This window comes from Oryctolagus cuniculus, chromosome 6 (assembly GCF_964237555.1).
Source record: "Oryctolagus cuniculus chromosome 6, mOryCun1.1, whole genome shotgun sequence".
Taxonomy (NCBI): domain Eukaryota; kingdom Metazoa; phylum Chordata; class Mammalia; order Lagomorpha; family Leporidae; genus Oryctolagus; species Oryctolagus cuniculus.
The window spans coordinates 109,819,472-109,835,313 of record NC_091437.1 but is presented as its reverse complement, the minus strand read 5'-3'; the positions used below and the strand labels follow the sequence as shown (position 1 = coordinate 109,835,313).

General features: G+C 38.2%; 1 protein-coding gene across 19 annotated transcripts in view; it reads right to left on the bottom strand.

Moving 5' to 3' along the window:
- RALYL (RALY RNA binding protein like) overlaps nt 1–15,842 on the bottom strand; it is an 833,139-nt gene that overhangs the window by 556,055 nt on the left and 261,242 nt on the right. For 8 of the 19 annotated variants that reach the window (XM_051844575.2, XM_070075265.1, XM_070075267.1 and 5 more), the window contains exon 4: nt 1,568–1,682. The exons of 9 other annotated variants lie outside the window; for them this stretch is intronic. In XM_051844575.2, coding sequence (XP_051700535.1) covers nt 1,568–1,682 — 115 coding nt within the window. Of the gene's footprint in view, nt 1–1,567; nt 1,915–15,842 lie in introns of those variants that run through there. 2 more of the 19 variants (XM_051844586.2, XM_051844580.2) reach the window with 1 other exon arrangement.

Genomic DNA, 15,842 nt, shown 5'->3' with positions numbered 1-15,842 from the left:
TTGCAATAAGCCTACTTCATTTCATTCAAGGGAAATGAAATCAGTATGTCCAACAGATATCTGCACTCCCATGTTTATCACTACATTATTCACACTTGTAAGATTATGGAAATAGGCTAAGTTCTCATAATGAATCAATGGATATAGACAATTTTAAATACATAAATGTAATGAAATTCAGCCATAGAAAAGAATAAAATTCTGTCATTTGTTACAACTTGGGTAAACCAAGAGAGATCAGATTAAACAAAATCAGCCAGAAAGACAAATATTATATGATTGCATGCATATATAGAAGCTTAAATGTTGACTGACAAATTGAGAATAGAATTGTGATTACCAGAGGCAGGGGAAAGGGTGAAGAAGATTGAGAGATAATGGTCAAAGAATAGGATATTTCAGTTGGGAAGAACAGCTTTTTGTTGTTTGTCTGTTTTGGTGGTTGTTATCCCAACTGGTATAGGGTGGTTTTGATTTGCATTTCCTTCATAATTAGTAATTTTGTGCATCTTTTCATAGACCTGTTGGCCATTAAGAAAAAAGATCCTAACTTTGCGGTGAGTGATAAGAGTTTGCACAGCATATAGTATAGTCCTCAAAAGTACAATTTATGCGGTTAAAATGTCTGGCTCCCAGCATTAGTTTTTAGGTTTCTTTTCTATGTAACCCACCTCCCTTTCTGCCTCTTAATTTTCTTATCTGCAAAGTGAGGAGACATGACAGAACCTACTTAAACTTACCTACCTGAAAACTAAAAGTGTTAAAGCCGACAAAGCTGAGATCTTAGATACATTGCGGGGAGGGGGGTCTAAGTACATTATTACATTGCTACGCTGGTAGGCTAATTTTCTCTGAGCTTTTCAGATGGATGCCTTTGCCCTACTTCACAGAGTAATTCATACTCAGGCATATCAAGCAACAAACATAAACTCACATGGGAAGCACATGGAGCATCACACAGCCCAGCTGACTGGTTTTGGAGTGAGCACTCTGTTAGCCTGTTATGAGGCTTCCATGGGCAGCAGGCACCATTCCAGCCCAAGGCACATTAAAAATCAAAAGAAATTAATCACTGTTGTTAAAGGCTTGGTTTGAGGAACAGTTTCCTCACCACTTTAATCTGCTTTGAAAGTTAATAAATAGTTTACAATTTTTTATTAGATTTATAAGCCAACTCATAAGAAGTATTTTAAAATATAGAAATCATGGGCTTAATATTAAAAACTGAAAATATTATTCATAATTTTTTAAAATACACTTGTGTCTTGTGCTGTGTAATCTTACAAATAATGTAGCATTTTCCATAGCCAAATATTTTTTTATAACTCAAAAATATTTTGATGAAAGAGGTTGAATAAGTATTTTCTTTGAAAAAAGAGAAAATTGTATTGGAAAGTTGGCCTTAAATAGATGATTCTTTAATGCTATTTACCTATGCACTTACACCCTGACTGCAATTACAGTATATAGATAAAATATGAAGCTTCTAATTTATAAAATTTTCTTCCTGAAAATCCTTCTTGGAATAATTTTAAACTTTACACTAGAGTAAACCACTGGCACTTACTGTTTTTTCTCACAGTGGGTCTTATTGTCTCTATAAAGTTAGGTCTCTGATGTGGAATAAGAATACTTCTCCAGTCCTTGCACATTACCACTTTGTAAGTGACTTTCTTTCCTGTCTTTGAACAAAGAGAAGAGTACATTTGCATTTGAACTTAACAACAGAGTAGAGAAATAAAAAAGAATCTTTAGAATGCAACTAATTTTCCCCAAAGACAGTTTCTGAGTCATTTTCAAACATAGTAAATGTTTAAAATAAATGACTATTGATAGAGGGAAAGAAATGCCTTTCAACCAGATAGAATTGCATCAAAATCTTAGGTACAGTGAACTTGAGGACTTCCCACTATCTAGGTTTGCCACTTTTTCACTGTAAAATAGTTTATATATATATATTAATATGTAATTATATTATATTAATTAAATATAAGATTAAGAAAATTAACAAATTATGCTCAATCTATTCAACAAAAGTTCCTTCTCTTTTAAAGATTTATTTATTTATCTGAATGAGAGAAATAGAGAGAGGAAGATTTTCCATCTGCTGGTTTACTCCCCAAATGCCCTCAATGAGTGTGACTGGGCCAGGCTGAAGCCAAGATCCTGTAACTCCATCCTATGTGGGTAGCAAAGGCTCAAGAACTGGGCCAACTTCAGCTGCTTTCATAGGTGCATTAGCAGGGAGTTACATCAGAGGCAGATCAGCTGGTATTAGAAAGGGACACATATGGGATACCAGCATTGTTGGCTGTGGCCTAACCCTTTGCACCACAATGCTGGCTCCTACAAATGTTCGTTCCGTGGCAAATTTAGTAAGGACAGGAAACCTCCATGAAAATTGAAACAGTTTAGCAAACTGTCCTAGAAATCTATTTTCTATGTTTTGTTGCTTCCTTCAACTCTTTTACAGCAAAATGCTAAAATATCGTGTTAGAGAGCCTAGGAGGTTCCAGGGAACAATGCACACAAGTTACTTGAGGGTAATAGCTTTTATCATGTTCATGATGCACATAGATAGTGAACAAGTGCTATCCAAAAGGAAACTAGAGGACATGCCTTGGACCCTCTTTGCTTAGTAAAGAAAACATTTTGTTTAAAATTTACAGGCAGATTTTCAGAGGTTATACCACCAAGAATTCCCTACTCCCTGCCCAGCGCCAACCTGTATACCTCCGGTTGTACACCAAAATAATGTTTGAATGTTTACCTTGCCAGATCCTCTACATGAAAGGTGTGAGGATGTAAACTCTTCCAACATTTTAAAGTTTGTAATTCAACCATCCTCGACAATAAACATGTGAAATAAACTAAAAATAGAGATGTATACTTGTCTATGTCTACATCAGACAAAAGTATAATGTAGACTTTGCGGGGAAAATGGCCTGTCATTGCTTTTTTTTTTTTTTTTTTTTTTTTTTTGTCACTGAAAGTATTTTAAAGGTCTCATTTATTTCAGCCCTCATTTAATGCATTGGTACAAAATGCATCAGGACTTTATTCTACAAAAGAATAAAGATCAAAACTACAGCTACAATATCAGGTTTTTAAAGATGTCAAATCTTAACAGCACTAAACCAGTTCTTCATTGTTCCTTATGTTATTCTTATTTTGTAAGTACTCAAACAGCCTGTGCAATTCTTCCCTGCTTCTTTTCTGCAATGATTTTCTTTTCAATGACTTAAGCAGTCTATTCTCAAAAGCAAAGCTCAGAAATCCAATTACCATTCCAACACCATGCTTTTGTAAGCCTGGAGCATTAAACCATAGACTATGCTTCCTCTTGCCCCTTCTCTACACCTCTCACTCAGGGACTGCGTGTTTCCCTATCAAAAGGAGTTTGGGCTTTATTTCCCTTTGCTTGGCTTTTGTTGGATAAGGAAAAGTGGTCATAAATTACCTTAAAACAAATAGAGAAAGGAAAAACTATAAATCTTTTTTGTGAGAATAAATCCAAGATTATGTATAAGGGAAAAAATGTGCAATTTCCTCCTTAAAATTGTGTCTGTTCTACCTTAAAGGTAATTCATGAATTTTAAGTCACAATGTATATTAAAAAAATACAACTGATGCTTCATTTATTTATTTATTATCATAAAAATTATTTATTTTATTATTGGAAAAATTTAAAGATTTATAGCTAACAGTGCCCTACTAATTGCAGTAAAAATGTAAGAACCCTGTTTACTGGGTTTTTTGGTGAGTAACTTCACCATCGGGATATAATACATGTGGAATGTCTGTATGCATCTGAATATGTGTATGAACAAGTAAAAAGGATAGGAAATGACAGAGATATTATAGTAAAATTTCTAACATTATTTCTGGAGGCAATAGGCAAAGACAATGACAAAGGGTCAAGGAAAGAGAAAATCTTTAATTGGATTGAGGCTGACTGAATCCATTTATAAGAACTCTGTGTTTAAGGTTTTAACCATGAGTCACCTCTAAACAGCACTGCTCTATCAAAGACAAAAGAATGCAAATTATCTAAGACCTACATCTGAATGGAAACCAATTTTTCATAGCTTGTTTTAGAATGAAGGTAAGATACATGTGGAACTCCTTGGAGGTGATAGGAATTTTAAGATTACAGAGCCAAAAGTCCTCTGGATCAATGACCATCTGACACCTTGATTATCATTTTCGTCTAGCATTAGCTTTGGGAAAGAAAAATGCATTAAAAAAAGCCAGAATTGATAAAGAGTTTATATTTCTAAAGAACTATTCATTTTAAATCATAATCATTTCAACATAAATTATAAATATATTGTACCTGTGTGTGTGTGTGTGTGTGTGTGTTTATGTATGTGTTACTGCAATCAATAAAATCTGCTCTGGAGGAAAAAAAAAAAACCCTTTAAGAGTCTTTATTTTACAGATGAGGAATCTGTCACAGATTTTAGGATAGCTCCACTGTTTTGGCAACAATGGATTTAATGCTTACTTGATATAGGCAGAGCAGCAAACACAGAGGATTAAGTGGTACTCAATACACATGTGCTTACTTGAAGGCACCCACAATCAAAACTGGAAGCAAGAGTGCAGAGGAGGGGAGAGATAGATAATTCCAATGCACTGTGAAAACTAGTTTGCAAGAATGTTGAGGAAATTAGAGTGTCAGAGGACAAGCAGTTCTAATAGGGGACTTGGTGAAAGCTTTTTCAGAAAACAGTGGGACAGCAGGGATTACTCTAAGCAAAAGGAACACTGCCAGGTACTTAAAGACACAGAGCCTGCAGAGAACACATACATATGCTAAAACACAGAGGATCTAAGGGCTGGTGGCAAAAAAATAATGCTACTAAAGAATAGACTATAAGAAATCCTTTGTTTGATATGAAATATGTTTGGACATCATTCTATAGGTTATTCTCTTCTCAAAATATGATTTTGAGAGCAGTACTAACAGAGAAACAATGTTTCAATGTTTTCAAATGCACATTGTTGGGGCAAGCTCATAATCTGAATCTGCATGACGTATTCAAGAAACCATCTTACAAGTTCACCAGATGATTCTATTAAGTTAGCTTCAGAACCACTCCTAGAGAGGTAATGAGAAGGCCATATCATTATAAGTAAGCTTTATTCAAGGAAAGGTTTGGAGGCAGTGTGGAGAACAGACTAGAGGGAATGAATTAAGAAGTTGGAAGTATCTAAGGGAAGCTACTCCAAGAGCCAAGGCAAATGATGGTACATGACATCCTTGCAGATTGACTTTTAATATTCTGTGTTTCATATACACATCTGCCTGCTTCTATTTTAAATATCTTGGGTGAAGCCACTCCATCTGACTTCTGTCTTAGAAAATAAGCCTTTGGCTTCTTCCAAGAAAGCCAAATAGGGGGTAGCCATGCTAACTTCAGCTACTCTGGGATATAAAAAGAACAAAAGAAGGACCACACTTCCGTGGATCTGACTCATGGAAATTTTCAGCAAAGAAGTGAAAAAACAATGAAGACTCCATGGGAGAAGAGGAGAGAAGACAGGCACTGTTGCAGCCAGCCACTGGGTGCAACCAGCCGCCAGATGTGAGCTGCCATCTTACCATGTCAAAGTATGAAGAAATTGTTGTGTGCCTCAACACTTGGAGCTTTAGCTGAGATGGAATTCCAGTCAACCATTGATTTTTACTTCAGACTGGGAAGCTGAGTGGGGCCTGAGCAACTGTTGGGTTGCAGCAGGGAAGCTGCCTTGCTTCCTTCTCCTTTCCCACTCCCACAGAGCACCATAATTGGTAGCAAAACGTCAGGCAGTCAGGAAGAGATGCCATCTAAGAATTGAAAGGAATTTGCAGCAACCCATGTCACTGATAAAACTGCCTTGGGGTAAACCTTGTGGACCACACTGATTTGAGTCTGGCCTGGAGTGCTAGTCGGAGGCAGGGTGTCCACCTAATCCCCCTAAGGGAGAGCTCATTGCAGGCTTCCCCTCACATACACACACACAGACAAAGGCTCCCAATGCTGGGAGGAAGCACCATCTTAATAAGGTGGGTATAGTCAGCCACAGCTCATGTATGTTACAAGTGGGATAAAATTCACAGCACCTACTAACTTTGGTTCTGGCAAGGAGGATTGGCAGGGGGTGGGTGACCACTATTCTATCACTGGTGACAGTACTCAAACTGTCAATATTTCCAAATTTCTAACAGGGATCACTTTTCAGTTAAAATTTAAATACTTAAGAGTAATTGTGTGTTAATTACAGAGTTCAACCAATGGTACTCGAACAAAAAAAATACTATAATGGATAAAGTATTACATTGTACATCAACCGTCAGGACAAGAGCTGATCAAGTCACTATTTCTCATAGTGTCCATTTCACTTCAACAAGTTTCCCCTTTGGTGCTCAGTTAGTTGTCGCCGATCAGGGAGAACATATGATATTGGTCCCTTTGGGACTCAGCATCATGCTGAGTGAAATAAGTCAATCCCAAAGGAACAAATACTACTTGTTCTCCTTGATAGGAGACAACTAACTGAACGCCAAAAAGGAAACCTGTTAAAGTGAAATGAACACTAGGAGAAACGGTGACTTGATCAGCCTCACCCTGACTGTTGATGAGCAACTTAATATGTTATCCCTCTTAGTATTTTTTTTGTTTGTTCTACTTAATACTTTTGGTTGAATACTGTAATCAATACACAATTCTTCTTAAGTGCTGAAACTTAACTGAAAAGTGATCACTGTTAAATATAAGAGTGGGAATAAGAGAGGGAAGAGATGTGCAATTCGGGACATGCTCAAGCTGACTTACCTCAAATGGTAGAGTTAGAAACATACCAGGGGATTCCAATTCAATCCCATCAAGGTGGCATGTACCAATGCCATCTCACTAGTCCCAGTGATCAATTTCTGTTCACAATTGATCATAATGATAGGACTAAGAACCAAAGGGATCATATAAACAAGAATAATGTCTGCTAATACTAACGGGTAGAATCAAAAAGGAGAGAATGATCCAACATGGGAAGCGGGATACACAGCAGACCCATAGAATGGCAGATGTCTTAAACAGCACTCTGGCCTCATAATCAGCCCTTAAGGCATGCGGATCTGGCTGAAATGCCCATGAGAGTATTACAGGCATGGAAAGCCAAGACACTCTGGGGAAAAAAAAAAAAAACCTAAATGAAAGATCTCTGCGAGTGAGATCGCAGTGGAAAGAACAGGGCCATCAAAGAAAGAGGTACCTTTCTCTGAAGGGAGGAGAGAACTTCCACTTTAACCATGGCCTTGTCTAAATATGATCAGAGTCGGTGAACTCAGGGGGATTCCATAGCCTTGGCAGCTCATGACAAGAGCCTAGGGTGATTACTGAGGCCATAAACAAGAGTGTCAATTTGTTAAGTCAACAACAGGAGTCACTGTGCACTTACTCTTCATGTAGGATCTCCGTCCTTAATGTGCTATGCATTGAGATTTAATGCTATAACTAGTACTCAAACAGTATTCTTCACTTGGTGTTTCTATGTGGGTGCAAACTGTTGAAATCTTTACTTAATATATGCTAAACTGATCTTCTGTATATAAAGAGAATTGAAAATGAATCTTGATGTGAATGGAAGGGGAGAGGGAGTGGGAAAGGGGAGGGCTGCGGGTGGGAGGGATGTTATGGGGGGGGGAAGCCATTGTAATCCATAAGCTGTACTTTGGAAATTTCTCTAGATTGACCATATTATAGGCCATAAAGCAAATCTCTTCAAATTAAAAAAAAAAGTGAAACCATATTATGCATCTTCTCTGACCACAATAGAATGAATGATCAAATAAGTGATGTAAGAATGCATCTGGTGGACCTAGATAAACAACAACAAACCAAAACCTAAATCAGCAGGAAGAAAGAAATAATTTAAATTGGAGGAGAAATAAACAATATTGAAACAATCAAAACAAGAAACTTAGTGTAGAGTTGTGGTTTTTTTTTTTTTTTTTTTTTTTTTTTTGACAGGCAGAGTGGACTTGAGAGAGAGAGACAGAGAGAAAGGTCTTCCTTTGCCATTGGTTCACCCTCCAATGGCCTCCACAGCCAGCGCACTGCGGCAGGCGCACCATGACGATCTGATGGCAGGAGCCAGGTGCTTATCCTGGTCTCCCATGGGGTGCAGGGCCCAAGTACCTGGGCCATCCTCCACTGCACTCCTGGCCACAGCAGAGAGCTGGCCTGGAAGAGGGGCAAGCGGGACAGTATCCGGCGCCCCGACCAGGACTAGAACCCGGTGTGCTGGTGCCACAAGGTGGAGGATTAGCCTAGTGAGCCGTGGCTCTGGCCTAGAGTTATTCTTACAAGTATAAAGTTAACTGAAATTAGATCTTCATAAAAATAAGAATGGGAATAAGAGAGAGAGGAAGAAGCAGGATGGGAGAATGCATAGGAGGTATTTAGGGTAGGAAGAACCACTAAGATCTTAAATTTTTATATACGAAATACATGAAGTTTGTATTCCTTAAATAAAATTTTAAAAATACAAAATATCAGTGAAATGAATTTTTTTAATTTGATAACTATTGGCCCAGATAAGCAAAATGGGGAAGTGAAAAGATCCAGATTTGTAAAGTTTGAGATATTACAATGGATACCACAGAAACAAAAAGAATCACTGGAAATTACTACAAAGAGATGTATGCCAACAAATTGGAAAATCTAGAAGAAATGGATACATTTCTGGACACATACAATCTAGTAAAATTGAGTCATGAAGACATAGTAAACCTATGTAGATCAATAAACAAGACAGAGATTGAATCAGTAATAAAGAGCCTCCAAAAAAGAAAAGCCCAGAACTTGGTGGCTTCACTACTGAATTCTGCCAAACTTTTAAAAAAGAACTAATTCCAATTCTCCTCAAACTATTCAAAACAATTGAAATGGAGAGAATACTAAAAATTTAGTTCTATGCATCTCCTTAATTCCAAAATCAGAAAACAATACAACAAAGAAAGAGAACCATATATCCCTGATATACATAGATGCAAAAATCCTCAACAAAAATCTAGCTAATAGACTCCAACAACATATCGGAAACATCATTTACCTGGACCAAGTGAGATTTACACCTGGTAAATCAGCATATGAGTTATCTGTTCCCCTATGTTTACTGCAGCTCAATTCACATTAGCTAAGATATGGAATCAACCTAGATGTCACTAAACTGATTACTGGATAAAAAAAAGTGTGCCTTTCCCCACAGTGTTATTTACTTAGGGTATTTCTTCAGAATGTTCTATCTTGCACTTAATTCTAGTCAAGTACTTTCAGTTTCAGATATCATGCAGATTAAATTGTCATTTGATATTTGTTAATGCTAGCTAATGTTGATTGTGTACCTAAAATGTATAGGCACTTTGCTTTGTGGATTTATCACTATCCCCATAAGCAGTCTATGAGGGAAGCATTATTATTTTTTTTAAAGATTTATTTTTATTTTTATTTATTGACAGGTAGAGATACAGACAGTGAGAGAGAGACAGAGAGAAAGGTCTTCCTTCCATTGGTTCACTCCCCAAATGGCCATTACAGCTGGTGCTGCGCTGATCCGAAACCAGGAGCCAGGTGCTTCTTCCTGGTCTCCCATGCGGGTGCAGGGGCCCAAGCACTTGGGTCATCCTCCACTGCTCTCCTGGGCCACAGCAGAGAGCTGGACTGGCAGAGGAGCAACCGGGGCTAGAACCCAGTGCCCATATGGGATGTCAGCACCACAGGTAATAACCTAGTGTGTCATGGCGCCAGCCCCAGGAAGCATTATTATTACCATCATATTACAGATAAGGTCACAGATACACAGAGATGCTATGTTGAAGGTTGTGTAATCAGTAAATAACAAAATTGCAATTCAAAATCAACCATTCTGACTCCAGGATTCAAATCTTTAACCACTACATGGTTTGAGGATGCCTTCACCAGATACTACAGATCATGTCAAGCATTAGAACTTGGGAGTGTTAAGTAGAGTATGAAGAGGTCAGCAATTAAGTGTGTGTTATCATGAAAACTGGGCAATGAATTAATTCTGCCACATTTCTTTAAAACTGTTTGATCAGCCCTTGTTGGTTGACTTAGGAAGGGAGAAATACCTTTTCTTTTTTTTTTTTTTAACTTTTATTTAATGAATATAAATTTCCAAAGTACAGCTTATGGATTACAATGGCTTCCCCCCCCCTCACCGAAAGACCTTTTCTTATTTAAAGAGTTAGTTATATGAAAGGCACAGCATCAAAGAGAAAGAGAGAGGGAAAGAGGGACAGAGAGAGACAGAAAGAGAGAGAAACCTGCAACAGTATTTTTTTCTGCTCCTTGTCAGAGTACATAACATACTGCAGTTGCTCTCATGCCTCTCAAACAGTTTCTCAAAGTCATCTTGTTTCGTCTTTTTTCTGTTCAACTTTTCAACTTTCTGCCTTTTTTCACTAGTATACACCCATTGCCTAGCATTTAGTGCACATTATGTAGATATTTCATAAATATTGGTTGGCTGAACTTTGAAAAGTACAAAGAAAAGGCAGGAAGCAGGGAAAGAAATGAAAATGTTGGTCACTGGGTAGACCACAGGCCTACATCAAGATATTGCTCAAGGCAATTTGCAAGTTTCTACTTGCCTGGGGCTTGCACTTATTAGAACTACTTTCTCTGTAAGTTGTCCTAAGAATTGAGTAAATAGTATTGACTTTCACTCTAGGTAAAATAATCATAAAATGTGTAATCCAAACAAGAAAATTTGTGAAAGTAACAAGGTCAGTAATAATTATGAGGTCTGGAAGAATGCTACTGGGACTGTAGAAAAAAATGAAATTGTCATTCTAATTTTTGACATATCTCAGAGAACTGAACACTCATAACTTCAGTGCATTATCTATATAGAGGTAAGAATAATTTCATAATAACACATGAAAAATGCTTGAAACACTTGTAAAAAATTTCACTTTTTATTTTTATTCTCTTTCTTTGGATCACTGAAAGCATCGAACCTTTGTATTTTATTTACTCTTCTCTCTTCAATTCTCTTTGATTACATAATTCCTCTTTAATGTATATTATCAATAAAGTCCTACCTATCTTCAGTCCTTCATCCACCTCCACTCCTGCCACAGACTGTTAGTATCCTAAGTAGTCGCATACACTTCTAGTTGAATTCTACATTTAGTTGCCTATTAATCATCATCTTGACAATCTCTTAGCTATAATGAGGACTAATATGAGGATAATTCTGCTTATGTTTGAATTCCCAGTTCAATACAGTTCTATACTGTATTGTACACAGTATAGAATAGATGTTAAATAAATATGGATTAAATATAAAATAGTGGATAAATGAAATTTGTAGAAAAATGAATCTCAAAGAGGGGAAGCAATAGTGTAAGACATTTCCAACTGCCAAATATGCAGAAAACAGTTGCACATAGCATCTATACATTATTTGTAACTCATATGTAAATGATCCTTACTCATTTTCACAGCATTACGAAAGTTTGAAATTCTGATGCAAATCTATGAGTTGGTTCACATCTGAAGGATTGATGGCTAGGTAAGAGGCTGAATACTTGATGATTAGGTGCTGGCTTTTAGCACAACAGATTAAGCTACTGCCTGCAATGATTACATTCCATATGCGTAGTGGTTTGAGTCCTGGCTGATCCACTTCCAATATCCAGTTACTTCATAACGCATCTGAGAAAGCAGAGAAAGATGGCACAAGTGCTTGGGCTCCTGGCATTGAGGAAGACCTGGATGGAATTCCTGACTCCTGGCATTAGCCTGGCCCAGCCCCAGCTATTAGGACCATTTGAGGAGTGAACAAGCAGATAAAAGAACTCTCTTTGTTGCACCTTGTCTTTTTGTCTATAATTCTGCTTTTTAAAAACATAAAATAAATCTTCAACAAAAATGTTTTAAAATACTTGAATAAATGGTCAATACTTATGGTTTTCTCCTCTGATAGATTTTATCTTCAAACTTTTCCTCTTAGTGGAGTGGCTGTCCTTTCAGTGAATACCTAGAGACATTAGCTGAGTGTGTCCAGGGAGGGCTGGTCAGTGCTCCAAGATGGAGCGAGTATCCAGGATGACACCCAAGTTGAGGGTACTAGATGTTCTCTATTGTCAGCAGGGGATAGGATATGATCACCTCTTTCCATATAATCACACTCTCACCTCCTCTGTTCCAAGGTGATTAATGCCCTGGTTTAGCCCACAGTGGGTGCAACACTCAGCTGTGCTGCCTCATGAAGATGCAGAAGGATCTGTGTAGTCCATGTGTAAGCATGGATCCTGCTACACTGACCCAACCCAGCAATCAGGGAGCTCTGAACATATGGCACCACACAGAGTAATCACTCTGTGTTATCCAGAGACCCAACTATATCCTGTGCCCTATAATACAGCCACAATGTTCCCACAGTCTCAACACCCAAGACTTCCACAGTCACAGTGTGCAGAGTAGGTGCTCCACCCCCTAGCCTGTCCATCCATAGAGATGCAGCAACATTCCCAGAGGCAGCTGCCCAAAACACTTTGGCAGTTTGAGCCTGGGAGCCTCTGATATATTGAATGACTGGTATTTCCACAAATGCCTAAAAATAAACACAGAAATTCAAGAAACAAGAATAAGACAAACAAGATGACTCCCCCAAGGGAACACAACAACACTTCAATATCAGAAAGTAAAGAAAAAGAGATTGATGTAATCCCTGAAAAAGAATTCAAAAGATTAATCATATAAATATTCAGAAGCAATGGGAAGCAAATTCATGAAGTAAAGGAATCCATACATGACATGGATGAAAAATTTTCCCATGAAACTGAAATTCTAAAAAGAGATCAAACTGAAATATTAGAAATGAAGAAGTAAACACGTTAAATAAAAAATACAGTGCAAGGCCTTAACAACAGACATGGAAAGGCAAAAAAGATAGTATATGATATGGAAGACCAATCTTTGGAAAATAAAAATATTTATGGAAAGATGGAAGAGAAAGTAATTACTTCTCAGTAATAACCTTGAATGTAAATGGCCTAAATTCTTCAATTCAAAGATACAGACTGGCTGAATGGATTAAAAAACAAGACCCATCTATTTTCTGCCTATAAGAAACACATTTCACAAAGATAGATGCAAAATGAAAATGGAAGGATGGAAAATGAAAATGATATTCCATTCTAATGGAAAGCAAAAATGAACAGGAATAGCCATCCTATATTAGACAAAATAGACTTTATAACAAAAACTGTTAAAAGAGACAGGGAAGGACACTATGTATTAAGGGATCAATTCAACAAGTAGATGTGATTATAATAAAAGTATATGCACCCAACTCTAGGATGTCTGGCTATTTAAAACAAATGTTAATGGATCTAAAGAGAGACATAGATTCCAATACAATAGTAACAGTGAACTTGAACACCCCACTTTCATCAATGGGCAGATCAAGCAGAGAGAAAATCAATAAAGAATAGAGCTAATCAGTACTATGGACCAAATGGACATAACTAATATCTACAGAACTTTTCATACCACAGTTGCAGAATACACATTATCTTCATTAGTGCATGGAAATTTCTCTAAGACAGACCACATCTAAGCCATTAACCAAGTCTTATCAAATTCCAAAATAAATAAATAAATAAACTTTTGTGACCACAATGGAATGAAGCTAGAAATGAACAACCAAAGAGTCTTTAGAACCTATGCAAGCACATGCAGACTGAACAACACACTCCTGAATTAACAGTGGGTCATAGGAGAAGTCAAAAGGGAAAGCAAAAAAATACTGGAAACAAATGAAGTTTTAAATACAACATATCAAAACTTATAGGATACAGCCCTGTTAACAGGGCAGTTTATAGCAATTGGTGCCTACATCAAGAAATTGGAAAGGCTTCAAACAAATGAGCAACCAATGCAAATGCATCTCAATGAAAGAAAAAATAACAATAAACCAAACCCAAAATTAGTAGAAGGAAAAAACAAATTTTTTTAATATTTATTTTATTTATTTGTAAGACAGTTACAGAGAGAGGGGTCTTCTATCCACTGGTTTACTCCCCAGATGGCCTCCATGGCCGTAGCTAAGCCAATCCAAAGCCAGGAGCCAGGAGCCAGGAGCCAGGAGCTTCTTCTGGTTCTCCCATGTAGGTGCAGGGGCTCAAGCACTTGGGCCATCCTCTACTGCTTAGCAAGCCATAGCAGAGGGCTGGATTGGAGAGGAGCAGCCAGGACTAGAACCGGACCCATATGGGATGCTGGCGCTTCAGGCCAGGGCTTTAACCTGCTGCACCACAGCGCTGGCCCAGAAAAAATTAATTAAAATCAGAGAAGAAATAAAAAAATACTGAAGCAAAAATATAAAAGATCAGTGAGACAAAGAGCTGGTTTTCTGAAAAAATAAACAAACTTGATACACGGTTAACCCAACCTACCAAACAAAAATAGGGAGAAGACCTCAATTAATAAAATCAGAGATGCAAAAGGAAATGTAGTGACAGATACCACAAAAATAAAAAGAATCATCAAGGGGCCAGCACTATGATGCAGTGGGTTAAAGCCCTGTCCTAAAGCACTGGCATCCCATATGGGTGCCAGTTCTAGTCCTGGCAGCTCCTCCTCCAATCCAGCTCTCTGCTGTGGTCTGGGATAGCAGTGGAAGACGGCCCAAGTCCTTAGGCCCCTGCACCTGCTTGGGATATCCGGAAAGAGCAGCTGGCTCCTGGTTTCAGGTCAACACAGCTCCTGCCATTGCAGTCATCTGCAGAGTGAACCAGTGTCTCTACCTCTCTAACTCTGTCTTTCAAATAAATAAAATAAATCTTTTAGAAAAAAAGAATCATCAGGAATTCCTACAAAGAGCTATATGCCAATTGGAAAAAGTAGAAGAAATAGATAGATTCCTGGACACATAATATCTACCAAAATTGTGTCATGAAGACATAGAAAACCTAATTAGACCAAATAATGACAGAGATCAAATCAATAATAAAAAGTCTTGCAACAAAGAAAAGCCCAGTACCATATGGCTTCAACTGTTGAATTCTTCCAGAGTTTTAAAGAAATAATTCCTGGCCAGCACTGTTGTGCCATGGGTTAAAGCCCTGACCTGAAGCACCAGCATCCCATATGGGCACCAGTTCTAGTCCCTGCTGCTCCTCTTCTGATCCAGCTCTTTGCTATGGGATAGCAGTAGAAGATGGCCCAAGTCCCTGGACCCCTGTACCCACGTGGGAGACCCAGAAGAAACTCCTGGCTCCTGGCTTCTGATTGGTGCAGCTCCAGTCCTTGTGGCCATCTGGGGAGTGAACAAACGGATGGAAGACCTCTCTGTCACTCTGTATCTACCTCTCTCTGTAACTCTGTCTTTGAAATAAATAAAATAAATCATGAAAAGAGAAATAATTCCAATTATTCACAAGCTATTCCAAAAAATTGGGAATCTCCCAAACTCTATCTATGAGGCCAGTATTACCTTAATTGCTAAACAAACAAACAAAAAAAAGATACAGGCCAATGCTGCGGCTCAATAGGCTAATCCTCTGCTTGTGGCGCCAGCACACAGGGTTCTAGTCCCGTTCGGGGCGCCGGATTCTGTCCTGGTTGCTCCTCTTCCAGTCAGCTCTCTGCTGTGGCCCAGGAGTGCAGTGAAGGATGGCCCAAATCGTTGGGCCCTGCACCCACATGGGAGACCAGGAGAAGCACCTGGCTCCTGGCTTCAGATCAGCACCATGCACCGGCCACAGCACGCCGGCCGCGGAGGCCATTGGGGGGTGAACCAACAGAAATGGAAGACCTTTC